Source organism: Nymphalis io, chromosome 15 (genome assembly GCF_905147045.1).
Source record: "Nymphalis io chromosome 15, ilAglIoxx1.1, whole genome shotgun sequence".
Classification (NCBI taxonomy): domain Eukaryota; kingdom Metazoa; phylum Arthropoda; class Insecta; order Lepidoptera; family Nymphalidae; genus Nymphalis; species Nymphalis io.
This window is the reverse complement of record NC_065902.1, coordinates 7,790,559-7,809,023: the sequence shown is the minus strand read 5'-3', so window position 1 is coordinate 7,809,023 and position 18,465 is coordinate 7,790,559. Positions and strand designations below refer to the sequence as shown.

At 31.4% G+C, this 18,465-nt stretch overlaps 2 protein-coding genes across 3 annotated transcripts; both read right to left on the bottom strand.

The window, feature by feature from the left end:
- Positions 1–1,727: 1,727 nt before the first annotated feature.
- Positions 1,728–14,035, bottom strand: LOC126773689 (sialin). Of its 2 annotated transcripts, none has more exons than XM_050494765.1 (12): positions 13,771–14,035; positions 13,161–13,360; positions 12,730–12,810; positions 11,812–12,055; positions 11,191–11,405; positions 9,169–9,330; positions 8,293–8,425; positions 7,615–7,728; positions 6,214–6,344; positions 5,765–5,863; positions 4,060–5,480; positions 1,728–4,019 (listed from the first exon to the last, which is right to left on the bottom strand). In XM_050494765.1, exons 1-11 carry the CDS (start codon positions 13,862–13,864, stop codon positions 5,406–5,408), a joined length of 1,548 nt encoding a protein of 515 aa, XP_050350722.1. In that variant the 5' UTR covers positions 13,865–14,035; the 3' UTR covers positions 1,728–4,019; positions 4,060–5,405. The 2 variants fall into 2 exon arrangements, with proteins under 2 accessions (XP_050350722.1, XP_050350724.1); XM_050494767.1 differs by having other exon boundaries at positions 1,728–3,986.
- A 1,939-nt stretch (positions 14,036–15,974) lies between these two features.
- Positions 15,975–17,985, bottom strand: LOC126773692 (transmembrane protein 19). The gene is made up of 5 exons (XM_050494770.1): positions 17,519–17,985; positions 17,197–17,445; positions 16,970–17,119; positions 16,516–16,836; positions 15,975–16,274 (listed from the first exon to the last, which is right to left on the bottom strand). Exons 1-5 carry the CDS (start codon positions 17,685–17,687, stop codon positions 16,126–16,128), a joined length of 1,038 nt encoding a protein of 345 aa, XP_050350727.1. The 5' UTR covers positions 17,688–17,985; the 3' UTR covers positions 15,975–16,125.
- Positions 17,986–18,465: the final 480 nt, after the last annotated feature.

Sequence of the window (18,465 nt, the reverse complement as noted above, 5' to 3'; positions counted from 1 at the left end):
TGTCCCATTGCTGGGCTAAGGCCTCCTCTACCTTTTTGAGGAGAAGGTTTGGAGCTTATTCCACCACGCTGCTCCTATGCGGGTTGGTAGAATACACATGTGGCATAATTTCAATGAAATTAGGCACACTGAACGCTAAAAAATGATTTATTATAAAATAACTAATTATAAAATTCTTAGACACAAATATATTTTGTTTCGCCTAATGAATATATCTCTTACGTTATAATTTATTATTGATATTAAGCCGGAGCTCTACTATAAGACCAACCAATATACGAAAAAATAAAAAAATAATATGATGTGATAAATGTTAAATTATGTGATTATGATTAGTAATATCGAGGTATCGTGTTATTTTTACACTCAATATCTAGTAGCTAGAGTTAAGAGCCAAGATGACTCAGGCAAACATATACAATTTTAAAACTAGGAATGGCTTTCGACAGTCTTTATACTTTCATAGCATTACCTTTCAATTGACGAGAAATTTTGGCCATTAGACAGATTAAATCATTTAAAGATTTTATTTTTTGATACTCGGTGTGTCAGAAGGCACATTTTAAGGCTGAACAGACGCACTGTTCTTTACATATATATGAATCCTTTTATTGTCGCACTTCCAAAAAATATAATTCTTTACCAGCTCACGTGTTCCCCTCCTCTTATAACCCGGGTTCCTTCAAACGAGGCGTGAAGAGGCATCTTGCGGGCCGGCAAGGCGGGGGCGGCTAGTGCAGAACATTCTTCCAGACTGTACTGGCCGTCGTCGCGTTTGGACTTTACTACCACTTACCATAAGGTGGAGTAGTCATTAGCCTTCTCGGCAAATATAAAAAAAAGACCTGTCATCTCACCTTTAGTAGAAACGAAAAAAAAATCTTTTCCAATGCCTCTACTACTGCTCTTTTGCAATGTCACTACTACTCGTCTCGCTAGAAAGAAACCTAAGCCTATTTTTGTCGAAACAAAATAATACAAAATCCTTTGAACACTATATGATAAAAAAAATGCTTGACCATAATTCCAAATTGACATATAATGGAATCTATTGTTGCTTTCATGGGCGTTGAGTTCCATAAAATTTCTTTTTAAATGTTTCTTTCTAAATTAGGTACACTCCTCCATATTTTTATAATGCGTTTGGATGCATTTATAATAAATGTTTGAAACGTTATAAAAATGTAGTATCAGAATATACCAGTAACTCTGTGTGTGTCACAAAAATATAATTTTGTTTTCTCTTACTGCGTCATATGTTTCTACATAACATAGCCTGCCTGTCGTTATGTAGCAACGTTAAAAAAATGCATTACAAAATTCAGGGAACTTAAACTTCTATTTATCGCCTGCAACTTACAGTACGTGGCACCTGCAGATTTCGCCCGAATTACTTAAACATCACCTGATATAATTTTAGGGTGTACCTCGTTACGTGATGAATGTTTCATGCGAGAAAAAACGTTTACTCGGGGTCGAAAACAAATATTAGTATTACCGCGGTCGTTCACACTATGTAATTACCTCGCGCCACGGTCGACGCCACGGCGATAGTGTAAAGATGCGCTCGAAATTCGTTCAAGCCCTTATTTGAAACACGCAATCTATAATTTTCTCAAAGCGAGGCGAGATGTTAGGAGCCACAAAAAACTAACATACCATTATTAAACTCCACTGGCGACGCAACTGAATTTATAATATGGGCAGGTGAGAATGAAATTACAATAATTGTGTAATATTTATATTTGAATCGATTCTACAAAAATACATTACTTATAAGTATACTTAATTTTACTATATTGATACATTTTTCATGATATTATTTACATTTTTAATTTTGTATTTTTTTTTAATAAATGTAATCACAGCAGCTTAATACAAAAAAGAACTGTTATGCAAACTCAACACAAAAGTTGATGAGATTCGAAAAAAATGATTTTTTATAAAAAATAATTATATTATTATAATAAAAACATTTATTTATTGTGTACGCAAAGATAGATTGTTGCGATTGACATTACATTCGTACAAACAAAAATTCAAATGCTGTGAACTAAAAAAATCGAATAAGACATTTCATGTATAAAAATTATACAATTATCATATATGTATGAAATGTCATCATATATGAATACTGTTTATTCTCGATTCCTCTATAACTTAACAAATATTTTAATTAATGGAATGATAGCACATTAATCGTATTTCATTGTCCCTTGGACCGAGGCGATAAAAATTGTTCAATTCTTTTACGACTGGACATTAATGACCTTACAGACCATACAGACGTTGTTTAGCGAGCGACAACACTGATTTATCTCTTTTTCTCATCATTAATTTGACATTCGAAAGAAGGAGACACAACATTTTTACCTCGCCCCCTAAACTATATTCATAAAGCCTCTGTTTCTGACATCATTTATTTAACATCGACATCCCATAAGCAACACTTGAAGGTGTATGAGTATGTATGAGTTTAACTCATTTTTAATAGAGATATATTTAATCACGATATTTTTATTTTTTTAATCTAAAAGATTTACATCAAATCTCACATTGTAATACAGTATCTTTAATAAAAACAATCCAATTGATACATGGTTTATAACAATTATGTCATGAATCAATTAAAAAAGTATAAAAGATAAATGAGCTTATAATGAATACGATGTAAGCAATAAAAAGTTACGTTGTCATTCAGCTCTCGTAATAAAACATATCTTATAAAAATTGCGCTACAATTATACAATGTTTAAGTTTAGTTATGCTAACAGCTGAAATGTTAAAGCATGCAGAACCATGATCACAGACAATATTTGTAAATATTGTAAAATATTTTTAAATATATATAACAGGAATAAAAATATTACAGAAAAATAAATCACACTTGGTTTGATAAAACTAAGAAATCGATAAATTAATCCTATTAATCAAAAGTGTATTGAATTGTTTTAAAAAAAAAATTTAACTAAAATACCACTAGCATTTTAAGATAAATAAATTTCTTTGAAATAGCTTAGGAAATATATATCAATTCAAATGTGCTAAGTAAGCTCATGAATAAGAACAAAACAGTTTATAAACTTAGTAGTTTCCGGCCGCGATTTCACCCGCTTGTGAGGAGAGGAGGTTTGAGGTCTAAGGTCTATGTCCTTTTCCGGACCCCTGACAACATGTATGTAAAATTTCATGATGATCGAGTACTTTCGCATTTATAATATTAAGATGGATTTCGTATGTGTTAATAATAAAATCATATCGAAAAACTCTCGAACCATTATTATGTTTATATTTTTTAATTAACAATTAATAAATTAATCATTATATAATTTAAAATAATTAAAATCCACGTTCACGCTTAAATGTTCTCACAGCACAATGTTAATATTGAGTGTAGTTATTACTTTAGAGGTATTCTGTAAGAAAAATGTCGAAACACGTCTCAGGTCACGATTGTGATATAAGACGTCGATAAATTACATTAATTTGACTGTATTTATAAAATTTTCACGCATTTCAAATCATCGTATCACCTTAAGTAGATTGTCTACATTTTCCGAAGATAAACGAAGTAAGTTATTATAGAATACACGCAGTTCTTAGAAAAACAATTAAAAAGTTAATTAACAGAAATATAAATAAGTATACACTGTTCCAATCGAAGAAGGAGTAAAGATAAACAAACCTTGGATTTACATATACGATTCGGTTCGCTAATAGCTCTGCTGTATAATGCACTATAAACAGTTCTTGATTAACTTACCTTTATATATAATACCACACAATTCCACTTAACCAATTATAATCACTTTAAATTCCATAGTACCGATTATAACTTCGAGGATATTGAAAATGCAATTTTTTGAATCCATATCATATTCATAGATTATTTAAGATCTCGACAATGAACGAGATCGCGTCAATTTGATATCAAAGTTGATTTGTCTTTACTCCTCTTGTGGTTTGTTGTTGATTTGTCTTTACTCCTCTTGTGGTTTGTTATTGATTTGTCTTTACTCCTCTTGTGGTTTGTTGTTGATTTGTCTTTACTCAACAAACCACAAGTGGTTTGTTGACAATTTGTCTTTACTCCTCTTGTGGTTTGTTGTTAATTTGTCTTTACTCCTCTTGTGGTTTGTTGTTAATTTGTCTTTATCCCTCTTGTGGTTTGTTGACGATTTGTCTTTACTCCTCTTGTGGTTTGTTGTTGATTTGTCTTTACTCCTCTTGTGGTTTGTTGACGATTTGTCTTTACTCCTCTTGTGGTTTGTTGTTGATTTGTCTTTACTCCTCTTGTGGTTTGTTGACGATTTGTCTTTACTCCTCTTGTGGTTTGTTGTTGATTTGTCTTTATTCCTCTTGCGGTTTGTTGTTGATTTGTCTTTACTCCTCTTGTGGTTTGTTGTTGATTTGTCTTTACTCCTCTTGTTGTTGGAATAGTCTATACTAGAGTTAAATTATTATATGATTTGGTAAACAATGTTAACATCAGTTAATCAAAAAACAAATAAGCTATTAATTGCTAGAATACATAAAGAAACGAAGCTTGTTCGGCGATACACACATACTTAAAGTATTATATCCTATTTAAATTAATACTTTAAAAATATTTTATTGTATTAAAATTCAAATCTTTGGCCGTTGACAGTTTGGCTGTACCTGATCTAAAAGCACCTTAATATTATTTAAAAATATATATATATATATATATATATATATATATATATATATATTTATTTATTTATTTAAAAATACCGAAATTAGAACGCATATGACAGGTGACTTGGCCGTGACTATGATTTTATACAAAATTAAACAATGTACACAATTTATATCATAAAATGCTACTTTTGTTCTGAAATTAAATTATCATATAATTATTACATCTCAATACATATTTGTAGATCTCGAATAAATTTTATACTTTTCATTATTTAAATATTATTATAATACGTTAAAAAAATATTAATTATCTTATATTCGACTAAAGTCAAACATCTATCTATGATATTTATTTTATTAGCATTATAATAAATTTATCTTTTTCATTTTAAATGACTCCAAAAGTACATTTGTTACGTATGTGAATCATTTTTTTTATAAAAAAATTTATAACTTCTCAAATGTCTATTGATTTAAGACACCTTAAAAAAAACAAAGGCATATAAGAACCAATTTTGAAGTAAATTATACAATGGTTTTTTTTAACAAATCTTATGTTATAGTAATATATTCAATTTATTATCATGCACATTGCCGAGCGTCAATTCGGTAACCTAGCATCAGCCAATAGTCAGTCCTTCGTATACAGTCCAGCCAGTGTCTTTGTGTGCGGTGTTCACGTGTAGCGGGGTGGTGGGGGCGGGTGGGGCGCGGCCGTGACGTCACAGCGCGGTATCGCCGTACTACGACTCGGGGAACATGAGGCTCTCAACCGGCGCCGACACCGTCATATCGTCCTCGTCCGCCCGCGACCAGTCCTAAAACGACTTGTTATTAGTATATTTTTTTATTGAAATATGTAAGCTAAGTGGTCACCACTGCCTATAGACGCTGGCACTATAAGAAATATTAACCAACCCTTACCTCGCCAATGCTTCATCAACTTTGGGAACTAAGATCCCTTATACCTGTAATTACACTGGCTCACTCACAAATCCAACCGGAATTATTATATTTAAGGTAAATATATTTGTGTTTAAATACATTAAATCGATTTATGTGTAGTTTTTTTTTTCAAAAAAAATAAATAGAATATAATTACTTGTTCATCCGTGCTGGCGAAGAAAAGATAAAAGAGGTTGGCTCCGAGATCTATCGCGGCCGCTAAGTAGAACACCTCCCGCCACTGTCCGAGTGTTTGCTAAAATTAAATAAAAAAAGTTTAATAATTTAATCGTAATAAATAATATGAAATATATCCAAAATACATTTCTCTTCTTATCTAACCGTGCGAAGCCGGGAAATTACCTGATTATTATATAATAATAAAGTAGTAAGTCTTCCGGACCGATTTCGGCCAAAGCGGCCAATATAATGGTAGACAGCCATCTGCGCAGGACATATTATAGTGCACAAGTGTGTGCGCACACACAGGTGCGCTCTCTATTCCCACTTTCAAAATCCGATGGGACGGCAGGACGGGAATTATTATATATAAATAAGCTTACGCAACAATTAAAACAAAACGAAATGATTCGTTGAAATGAATACCTGCGTATCGCTTATAATGAGTCCGATGACGTACGGCGCCATGAACCCGCAGATGTTGCTGGCGGCGTTGGTGATGCCGTACATCGTGCCGGCGAACTGCGGCGACAGGTCGATGTGATTCATTTGGTTACCTAAAATAATACATTATATTTAACGTCATCCAAAGATCATCTTATTAAACGAGAACCGGAGGTCTTCAACTCTGGTCTCCTCTGCCCATAGAGAATGGCACTGGAATAAATATAAGGCGTTCACCACCACAGTTTATGCACCGTCAGTCATGCTATCTAAGACGTCACCGTCAATTCAAAGTGAGCCTCCTCACATACCTTGGTTTAACAGATATAAAATAAAGAGGTTATATATTATTACAGCTCACCGTCTGAGATTTGGGCATATCCCATCAAAAAGCTTTGGTTTCCTTATGAAATTTTTTTTTTTTTTTTATAAAATAAGAAGGCGGACGAGCGTATAGGCCACCTAATGATAAGTGGTCACCAAACATTTTCATGGTCATTAGACATTAACATTGTAAGAAATGTCAACCATCGCTTACATAGCCAATACGCCACCAACCTCGGGAACTATGATTTTACGTCCCTTGTGCCTGTAATTACACTGATATTGATTCTCTTAATTGTGATAGATGTGGACGTATTGAAGATCTACATCACTTGTTGATGGAATGTATCATGACACAGAATCAGAGGAAGTTACTATTAAATAATTTAAAAATATGTTTGTTCGATGTTGGATTAGTTCAGAGCATTCTATCAGATCCTTTATCAGAATCTGTTAGGATGCTCTTGGAATTTTATCTAATAGCAATAAATAAAAAGTGATGTTACAAAATACAGAAGAGACAATGGGACTGACATGCCTGTGTAGGACAAAAGTCCCAAAATCAAATAAAGAAAAAAAAAGGCGTCACCTCCCATGTGCTTGTATACCGTAACTCATCCTTTAAACTAGATCACTAAATAATAAAATATTTATTTTAAACGCTAGACGAATTAAAGAGATGGTGGTACCACACTGGCTTGAACATAGACAAGTAAATTTTATCAAGCTCCTAGTTCAAGGACGCTCATTTATATTTATACAAAAAAAAAAAAACTAAACACGTGAACCATAATAGGTGCGTGTTTTTATGCAATAGCACATTGTTGTTATAGCTAACAGCAGATAGAAGAATACATTAGACGACACTACATGTAATCAGGGCCGACATTAGCTATCTTTATTTTTCCAGTCACGCGATATTTTGTACATAATGCACAATTAATTTATTTAAAGCTAAAAATAACATTGAAAAATATTTTTCATTGACATGCCCGGTCGATGTGCGAGGAGCGACTGCTCGTCACTCGTGTATATCGTTAATAATAATAAAGCAGTAACCGGCGTAGGTGGCGCCGCCGAAGGCCGAGGTGACGCTGAGCAGCACCATGACGGCCACGCGGTCGCAGCCCGCCCACGCGATGCCCAGCAGGCCCAGCGCCGGCACGAACGACGCTGGGGGGGGACATCGGTCAATTACTATGGTCGGTGGTCTAGCTTCCCTCCATTAACCGCATGGTTCACAAGCTCACCCGGTCCATTGATAAATGCGTTTGACCAAGTTCCTTTACTAGTTTCTACCGACACAAGCGGCATGAGACACATACAGGATACGTCGATAGAAATATATCAAGTATAAGATAGAAATATACAGGATTAATCTAAGCCACCAAATTAATGATGAAACTACAAGGAACATTGAAATATCTTCAAAAAATACTCATTTAGAGTGCTCTTTTCGTTATTGGGAGTAGAACCCTTCGATTTAAAAATAAAACCTTAGTAAATCATTAAGACAAATTAAACTATCTTGATAAATTTACACATTTTTAAATTGATTTAAATTTTATAGGCCACTCCAAACATTTGATGAAAAATAGTCGATACAGTACTTTTGCCTGCTTCCAGTAAGTAATTGGTCTTTTGCAAATTGTAATTTCCCATTTTAAAATATAAAAACACATTACAAGAACATTCTCAACTAATCGATTAGTAAAAAATAAAACAACATCGCATTACCGACGGTGTTCCAAAGCTTCATGCTGTTGAGCCTCGAGATCCATCCCTTCACGAGGAGCCAGTCCGCGAATATACTGATCAAGATGCCCGCCACCCACGCCGTCAGGTACGGCAACGCAGAAAGCCTTGCATTCTAGCGTACATATGAAATTATATAATCAAGTTCGTTCATTGAATTGTAACTATGATTAATTATATTTTCTTTAAAAGATAAGATTAAAAGAACAGTTTTGATAAACAGCACTGTATGTAACCGACCTCTATCTAGATTTTGTTACTTTTATAAATATTATATTTAAAGAACATCAAATCAGAATACAATTTACACAATTAGGCTCATACAAGAAACTATGGGCTGAAATTTTACTTATCCAAGTATGTAGTTATATTTTCTAAATAAATTAAGTATAAACTATCGATTTTTTTATATAGAATAGGAAGGAGGACGAGCATATGGGCCACCTGAGTGGTCACCAACGCCCATAGACATCGGCATTGTAAGAAATGTTAACCATCGCTTGGGAACACCAACCTTGGGAACTAAGATGTTATGTCCCTTGTGCCTGTAATTACACTGGCTCGCTCACCCTTCAAACCGGAACACAACAATACCAAGTACTGCTGTTTTATAATAATATATAAATATGTATATAAAAATAATATGCAATTTTAATACGTACTGTCCTTGAGATTCGAATCTATACAATATGTAGATGTTAATTGAATATCGAAGAGAAAATATCGTGAGAAAAACTAACAATTACATTTGATTTTCCATCCAAATGTTCCTTGACAGACAATATAAGACGTATAGCTTATTTACAAATAGCCAATACTAATAATTTAATAATGTAAATATATGTATATTATACTTACGGAAACGATATCGAAGTGTAGAATATTATTCATGTACGTGGGAAGTTCTGTGAGTTGCGTGTAGAAGAGCCAAGACTGACCGCACTGCGCGATGAGGATCGCCCACAGCGGCAAGCAAGTGAGGAACTTACACCATGGTATCGACAAAGCTTGCTCTTCCTCCTACAATTCATATTATATATTTTTTTTAAATAAAATTAACAGTTTCAACTAATATAACTTGTTGCAACGAAAAAAATATTACTTACTACTTATAAACAATCTTTATCATTCATACTAACATGACATATTATTAATAAAGAAATGCTTACTATTTCGTTATTAATAATCGCAAGAGTTTAATACTATTTTATAGTAATTATTGTGTTTTACTTGGCAGCGACTTCAAAATGAATGAAGTTGAGAATATATATTTTTCACTTTTCAATTAATTAGTTGAAATCATATTCAATTTAAAGTCGGTTAGTTTTCTCATTTTTTTAAATACTTTCATATGATACTTATAAGGTTTGTACTACCTTTATCCTTCATAATAATAATAATAATAATAACCTGGGCATTTTTGACACACGGCCATCTGATCCCAAATTAAGCTTGTATAAAGCTTGTACATGGAAACCAGACAACCGATATACTACATATACAATTTATCTTTTGTAAATACATACTTATATAGATAATTACTTCCAGACAAACAAACATGTTCATGCACACAAATATCTTTCCTAGGTGGGAATAGAACCCACAACCTTCGGCGTTAAAGGCAAGCATCCATCAACCACGCCAACCGGCATGTCATATCCATATTTTATCTTAATTCTTATTAAATACTAAAAATATGAAGTAGTTTATAAATTTATATATACTATTCATTATCTCAATCGAGACTGTCCCAATTATATACAATTGATTTTGATATCTAACATGTTAAACTTTAAGTTGTTACGTAAGTTACTGGACAGACGTAATACCCACTGCAAAAATGTATATTAAGTGAAATACTGAATATGTAACAAGGAAAACTATTGGTTTAATACTGGAAGAATTAATTAATAATAATAAACGAGTACTATAAAAGACAACCTTATTGAAACACATTAATGCTCCAGAATCGCCTGGCAAGCGATGCTATTATCCAAGAAAAAAACAGTAAAAAAAAAAAAAAACTCAATAAATATGTTATACAAACGCGTCGTAAAATTTCGAATGATCGTAAATACTTTTTACGAATACATAACGTGAATCATACCGTCCCACATTAATGATAATGCAAAACAACTGCGTATCATATTACCTACGTAACATTGCGTTGCCGTGGAGCGAATAAATTTACTGTGACGTAGTTTTTTTTTTTTATATATAGAATAGGAAGGCGGACGAGCATATGGGCCACCTGATGGTAAGTGGTCACCAACGCTCTTAGACATTGGCATTGTAAGAAATGTCAACCATCGCTTACATATCCAATGCGCCACCAACCTTGGGAACTAAGATTTTATGTCCCTTGTGCCTGTAATTACACTGGCTCACTCACCCTTCAAACCGGAACACAACAATGTCCAGTATTGCTGTTTTGCGGTAGAATATCTGATGAGTGGGTGGTACCTACCCAGACGAGCTTGCACAAAGCCCTACCACCAGTGAAGTTACAGTAATTGCGTACATAATAATACGTAACATGCGTACATTAAACAAATACCCCCCCCCAGCTTCGTTATTTTTGTCCGTTTAATATATTATTATCACTATTTTAACACATCATTGAAATTAAATTGTAATTTCAATTATTTTATACGATAATGATAATTTTCCTAACTGACTTTGGTAAAACGGCATTACTGAATAGACACGGGACCAATGGCTTTATTTGTTCTCCGAGACACGGGCGAGTAAACACAGTAAGGAGGATTTTATCATCACCATCACGATATTTTTTATTTTTTTTTATCTCTTTACATTAAAAAAAATATATCTAAATACACACTAATTTCTAACTAATTCATATTTGTAAATTAGACTTACCTGTGCCCCTATAGACTGTGTTATGAATTCTATTTCCTTAGGACATATTCTGGGATGTTTCTGAGGAGTATCGTAGACTAAAAACATCCAGGCAATAAACCACAAGATTCCAAGACCACCGAATAAGTAGAAGCAAAGCGGCCATCCGCCAGCAAAGTCGAGAGTACATAACCACCCCGAGATAGGTAACGATATAACAGTGCCTATGTTGGATCCTGAAAACAAAGTTCTAGGATATATAATATTATAATTCTGTCTACAGCCTGTGTGTGTTTTTACAACTGTAATAAAGTAAGGAACTATCAAGTTTTTCACTATGGGTACTCGTAATAATTTTGTATTGTTTTTATAATCTTATGTGATTTATTAATGTTTTTTCCTCACAAAAATTTCAACAGTCATAGTTTATACTATCACTTAATGAATTGCATAAAAAGAATATTATGTAAAGAATAGATATCAAGTTATTAAATTAAATAAGAAACTATCATAACTTTATGAGTACTTAAACAATGAATTGCTTGATGCAATGTGCTTATCATATATTACAATAATTGTTATGAGTACATTTTATAATTTCATTGAATAATAAATTGAATAACAATACAATTGATTACTTACCAGCATATACATATGCAGCAAATTTAGATCTCTCCAGGGGTGGGATCCATCTTGCCAACATTGCGTGCATAGCTGGATATGTAACACCTTCTCCTAATCCCTCTAGAACTCGAACGACAATGAAAAACTTGAAATCTACAAAAGCCGCTATTGGGCTTAATATTGTAAAAATAGCTGTTAACAGTACTCCAACTCCATATACCAGTTTGCCACCAAATAATTCAGCTATTCTTCCTCCAGGTATCTATGGAGAAAAAAAAATTTTAAAGAACATTATCTATCTGCAATCTTTGAGCTAGATTAATAGGGAGTATCCCTTTCAGATGTTTTTAACAATGGAATATAGTACAATATATTTACAATAATAACACATATATTCACAAAAACATTGATAATTTTGATAGAACCGATGATAATCACTGTAAAACATGAGAAATAAAGATAAGCTAAGCTTATCTTGATATAATGCTAAGTTTCTGACTCCCACAAAGTTAATAAATCCTCCCTAGGGCAAGGTATTTGCAAGGCATTTAAAAAAAAAATAATATAATAAATAAGGCATATTACTTGAAACAAGATTATCTAAATAATAAAAAAACCTGTGAGTACTTGTTGACTTTCAGACAGGAAATAATGTAACTGTATTTAAAATGTAGGTTAAGAATAATTACTCAATTCCTTTCCAGTTCTTCTCAATAAAATCTACATTCCATGCAGTAGCTTTACATTTTAAAATGACAATTCAAAAATACTTGTAAAAGCCTATTTGAGATAGGAAGGATTTTTCAGGGTTTTTTTCTTTTATTAGGAACTAATTTTATTTTTTATCTAACTCTACTATTTCCTATTAAAATTCCTAACAGTTTGCTATATCAGAACAAAAAAAAAACAAAAAATAATAAAATGGAACTTATTTACCTGGGTTAAAACATATCCATAAAAGAAAGATCCTAATATGATGCTTTGTTGTTCAGCTGTCCAATTAAAGTCACCAGGTCTCTGAAAGAAACAATCTTTAGGCTATGTGTTTTATAAACATATACAAGAAATATTTAATATTATTGATACCTTAAGATATTAAAATTATGAAACTTTGACTTTAGAGCTGCAGCTGCTATTTATAAAATTATTTAACAGAATAGAATACTTTACTATACACCAAAAGAGTAAAAATAAAATACAGTTATAAGCAAAAATATAATAAATGGTTAAAAGCGGCCTTATTGAGCTATAGTGAGCAATCTCTGCCAGACAACTTTAGGATTTACAAGAATGGAGTGTACAGTTCTAAATAAGTTTAGACAAAATATATGTTAATTGCCAAATTAAATATAATACAAAAAACTTACAGGTGGAATAGAGCTATTACTGGGTGGAGATGATGGACAAACATCCAGTGAATCATTGGATGGTAAAGGTGTAGTTGAGTTGATCATGGCTACTATGGCAACAGACAGGTTTACTCGCATTGCATACACATTGGCAAAACCGAGAAATCCCATTATACCCAAAACTGTTCGACTTTTTATCCATCCTCTTGTTTCCTCAACTGTATAAAAAATGTAAATACCTATTAGTGTCAATTCTTATGCTTTGATATTTATTAGAGCTTAATTTTTTTTTGAACCATGACCGTTGACATTTATATATTCTTATAAGTCTGTAGTGCCATTGTTACTAGGAATTCTGCATGTATTTTATTATAGAACTTCCATAAGAATATTTTTTGGGTTTCAGAAGCCTATTTAACTGCTAAGCAAACTCATGAAATAAAATATGCATTATAAATAAATTATAGTTATTTGTTTTCAACATCAAGTACTTTAATTTAAAAGTATGTCATTCTTAGACTCATGAATAATAATGATCCATATAATAATGAGGTTTTATGTTATGCTCTAAAGAGATAGTATATGATCACTGAGGAGCTAATATGTTACTGTTAATTGTTATATTTACCTGTTTCTGTTTCAACTAGATTCCTGTGGCTACTCGTGACATCATTTTCTATATCAGCATTTATCATTGAACTTTCTTCAACTGGCGATGGCATGATTAAAGGACCATTCCCCGATTTCAAAACGATAATATAACTATACTTTCTCAATTAACTTTATATCTTTAAACTTACTTATTTACTATTCAGTAAGAGATCATACGAGTGACTCATAAATAGGGTTTTAGCTGAATATGTACATAAACAAAGAAAACATAATTTTCGAATTGTCAAATAATTCACAACAGTACAATTGCGAGATATCAATGTCAATGTCATATCAAGTTACGTATGCTGTCAAAATTACAGATATAAAAAAATAAACAATTTACAAAACCTCATGAATAGATTTTAATTTGTAAAACACAAATTTCGAATACGAATGGAGGTTTTCATCCCCAAAATAATTAGGATTACTTATTTTAATGAACATTATTTTCTAATTTAAATATAAATAATAATATTCGTTATATCTATAAGTCTAAATCTTAGGCAGATTAGATATTTTCTCTGTAGGTATCTGACTATCTGTGATCTGTGTTAATCTCGTAGACAGATTCTCTACGGTTAATCTATACTAATATTATAAAGAGATAAAGTTTGATTTTTGTATATTTGTTTGTAATGAATAAACACAAACACTACAAACCCGATTTTAAAATATCTTTAATCATCAGAAAGCTTCATTATCAACTAATAACGTAGACCTAGGCTATATTTTATTAACAAAAAAATTAGAGACGCTTGCAAAAATTGCTATAATGTGACCCGAGGTATAATTTTTTTTCCTATAAGTTATTATTTATTTATTATTATTTAGTGTGCTCTGCGAAAACTATTGACTATACCTAAAATCATGCACTAAATGTTTCTGGTACATACACACACCCTACAAAAAAGTCCGCAAGGCTGATGGATCTAACTACACTAGTTAACTCATATAATTTGTTTTTTTTTTTTTTTAAATTAGTCAACAAAAACACGGATAGAATCGAACGATGATAAAATTCATGTCATCAAGATTAATGATTATGCAATGAAATAGTTTCAGAATAAAGGTTGATTATGTACATGTAAATTCCTCTTTAAATTATTCGAATCGGACTTTAGAATTCAGGACTGGTAAAATAAGGCAAAAAGTAAAAAAAATGCCGCGGTGTTAGCGAACTAAGGCTATCGGGAGCTAACAATACTACGCTTAGTCTATTATTTTTATTTACCTACACATTTTATTATTTGTAAACGAAAAATACGTTTGTAATTTCAATATTTTTTTAATTATTTATAAAGGTTTATTAAAAAATTGAGTAGCCGGGATGCCCTTGGAACATATTTGTTTTAAATATATATAATATAATATACGTATATAAAAACACGAAAATTATGTATAAATATATACAAAATTTCAATTAATATCTTAGAAGTTATGGCAAAATTAAAATTCTCGCTCAAGAAAAATAATATGGAGGTGGCCGACAGTTTCCAAAAAGAAGGCGCGCAGACTTAAGTGTTCATTTGCATGTCCCATGTTTACTTGGTAGGGCAGTATTGTTGAGTGTCGGTTTGAAGGGCGAATGAGACAATATAACTACAGGTGGTACATTAGCATATATGATATAGTATTACAATAAAAAAAAAACAAATAAAGGGCCAACTTTTTCAAAGGGTCTGCTACCACTCATACATAGAAGCCGTAGACTTTAGTCTACGGTTTACCGAAGAATATAATAATAAATAAGCGCATGAAAATATACGCACGGCGTATTGTACTATGCTTTAAACAAATATATTATTATATGTCCCGTAATGTACACATACATATTATGGACTGTACTGTATAGGCAAAAAGATCGGCGAATGTTTATATCTTATTAATTAAAAATGCTACCAGTACAAAGTCGGGAGGGGCAGCTAGTATTTAATAATTTTATTAATACGTAATGTACACTTTCAATAATAATTAACCAATATTGAATTGCCCTCTTAACCATTTGATATCGATTATCTTGTTAATTAACCTTGATTTATAATATGTAGTGTCACCAACTGTAACATACTATTAAAAAGGAATTACTCAGTATTTTTTAAACAAAATCTTTCCATGTACAATTTCTCTAGGTTATTATATAGGTTAGGTTATAAAATATATTTTACTTGAATATTATTTATTTCATTATAAGTACTTCGAACTTTTAAACAAGTTGAGATAAAGATAAAAAAATTTCAATAACTTTAAAGGTCATAGGTACATTTAATTTTGTATAAGACAATTATCAATATTTAAATTAAGTAAATATAAAGTTTACACTTGATAATAACTATAAATTTTTAACTATAGTTGGCATCAATAAGCCTATTATTATTGTTGACAATAAATTTACACTGTGATTGTCTAGTATGTTTCTTCCACTTATATGTTTTACTGTTAAACTTGAGTGTGAAACGATTTTTCCATTATTATCTATACCTGTAACCATATATATAATTATTAGTTGTAATAAGAGGTGAAGAAAATAAAAATGTTGATAAATATATTCAAATTGAAGTCCCCTAAGTTACTAATGTTAACTCATTTCATACTTATTGTATTTTTTTGACAATAAATGTTTTCATACTGTGTTATCCAGTTAATATTTAAGTGTTAAAACTTGTAGACAGTATCAAAATATCGAGAATAAATAGTGTTCTCATAATAAAATATTATTTACCCGAAAATTGTAATGTTGCACCCAGAATAGAATCTATTAAACTGCCTAGAAAACCTGCCAGTCCTCCATATAAAATAATAGGCCACTGTGGAGGTGCATACATCAATAAATCTCTGTCTGCAAAATATAACATAGTTAAATAGTGAGATAATCCAATCACAAGCCCTCCAACGGTACTGATAATTGTTCCAATAAGAGTTACTCCTCCATTAGTGCCTTTAGGTACTTTCTTCCATGTTGTAATTAAAACTGGATCAGATATACTTAAAACTGTTCCTAATTCTGAAGCCCAAGTATCACCATTGCAGCAGGCAAAAGCACCTACAATATAAAAAATACAATTACATTTTTAATTTATTAATTTTTTACGTGCATATGTTTCATATATTTTTTCTAAATATAAAATAGTATATGTATAGTATGAATATAGGTTCATGTTAAGGCTATAATTTACCAAGTACACCAATACTGAGCCAAGAAGCTCTGTAGTCGTTTACAAAATTAATTGGTCTTTCGGATGCACCAACATCTAACAAATAAAGAAGCCCTAGTTGAGTAGCCATGCCACCATTGCATAGTACTTGAATCCAATTTCTTTGACCACCTGAAAAAAATGTATTCTATAGTCTCTATGAGTTTTCCAAAACAACAGATAATGTTACTAAACGAATTCATAAGCACCTTCTTTAAAATCTTCTTCAAACTTTCGTTTTATGTGGGGTCTAAAATGTGTTACTTTGGATGATGATAAGAAAAATATTAGCAAGTCTGCCAAAAAACAATAATTGGCTAAAATCAATACAAATGCTACTACTGAACCCAACAGAGCTCCACTCATATTCACACTTTTCTTTCTGTAACCTGACACTGCTATAGGAATAGGTATTAAGCAAGAAGCTAACCATCTTGCTGGTGATATTACTATGGGTTCTGAAATAATAATTTTACCAATTAAAAATATGTATATTATTTATGAAAATATCATTGTTAAAGCAAAACTTGCCATCAAGTCCCTCAGTATTTAGTATTAATTTCGAATAAAGAAGATTTATAATCCACATTGACATTGATAACGGTATAGCAAGGGTGATAAGGACAACGGTTAAGATATGATTGTTTTTTAAAATCATCTTCTCGTTGATGACTGATTTTTCCTCAGTTTGGTCAGACATTTTGTCAAATTGCACTTATTTTCCAAAAATCAGTTAATTTGTAATACGTGAAGCAAAGCTGCCGCAGCAATGCTTATGCTAGACATCACAATTATTTTTTATCGTGACACGGTAAGGGCGTAAATGTAAATATTTCGAAATCTTAAATACAAATATAAAACTTATTTACTTTTTACATTATTTAAAATAAAAATTCTAGTAAACTATTCTGTTATCAATTTCATTTAATCAATAGTTCACCTTAGTTCATTATAAATTATTAAAAACACAAAAAATATATTATTAAGTTTTAAATTTGATGACAATTAATCTTTGACATCTAACAGCTGAGCATGCTGAGCAGCATGAGCTGTAATGTAAACATTAAGCCTGTAGTACACGTTGGCCCAGTGCATTTACAATTATTGAAGCACTGTTAACACGATGGTGTATAGTTGATTTGGATTTATACTTACAGTTTGATATTTTTTAAATTAATACAGAACCAAAATATATTTCTACAACATGCTTCAACAATACATAAGAGTACATAAAAGTAAAACGATTAAAAGTACAACTACTTAAGCATTTTTAGTCTATCATAAAGAGATACTAGAAATAAACAAATAACTACAACCAATTATTTTAAATAGAAGTTATGTTAGAATGAATTTATTTTAAGAATAACCGTTTGTCACAAATCACTCATATCAATTCAAACATACTTACTGCAATGTTTTATTTTTAGTCTGTTTAGTTGTCATTTTGATGTTATTAATTTTTATCACAGTATTTTGTC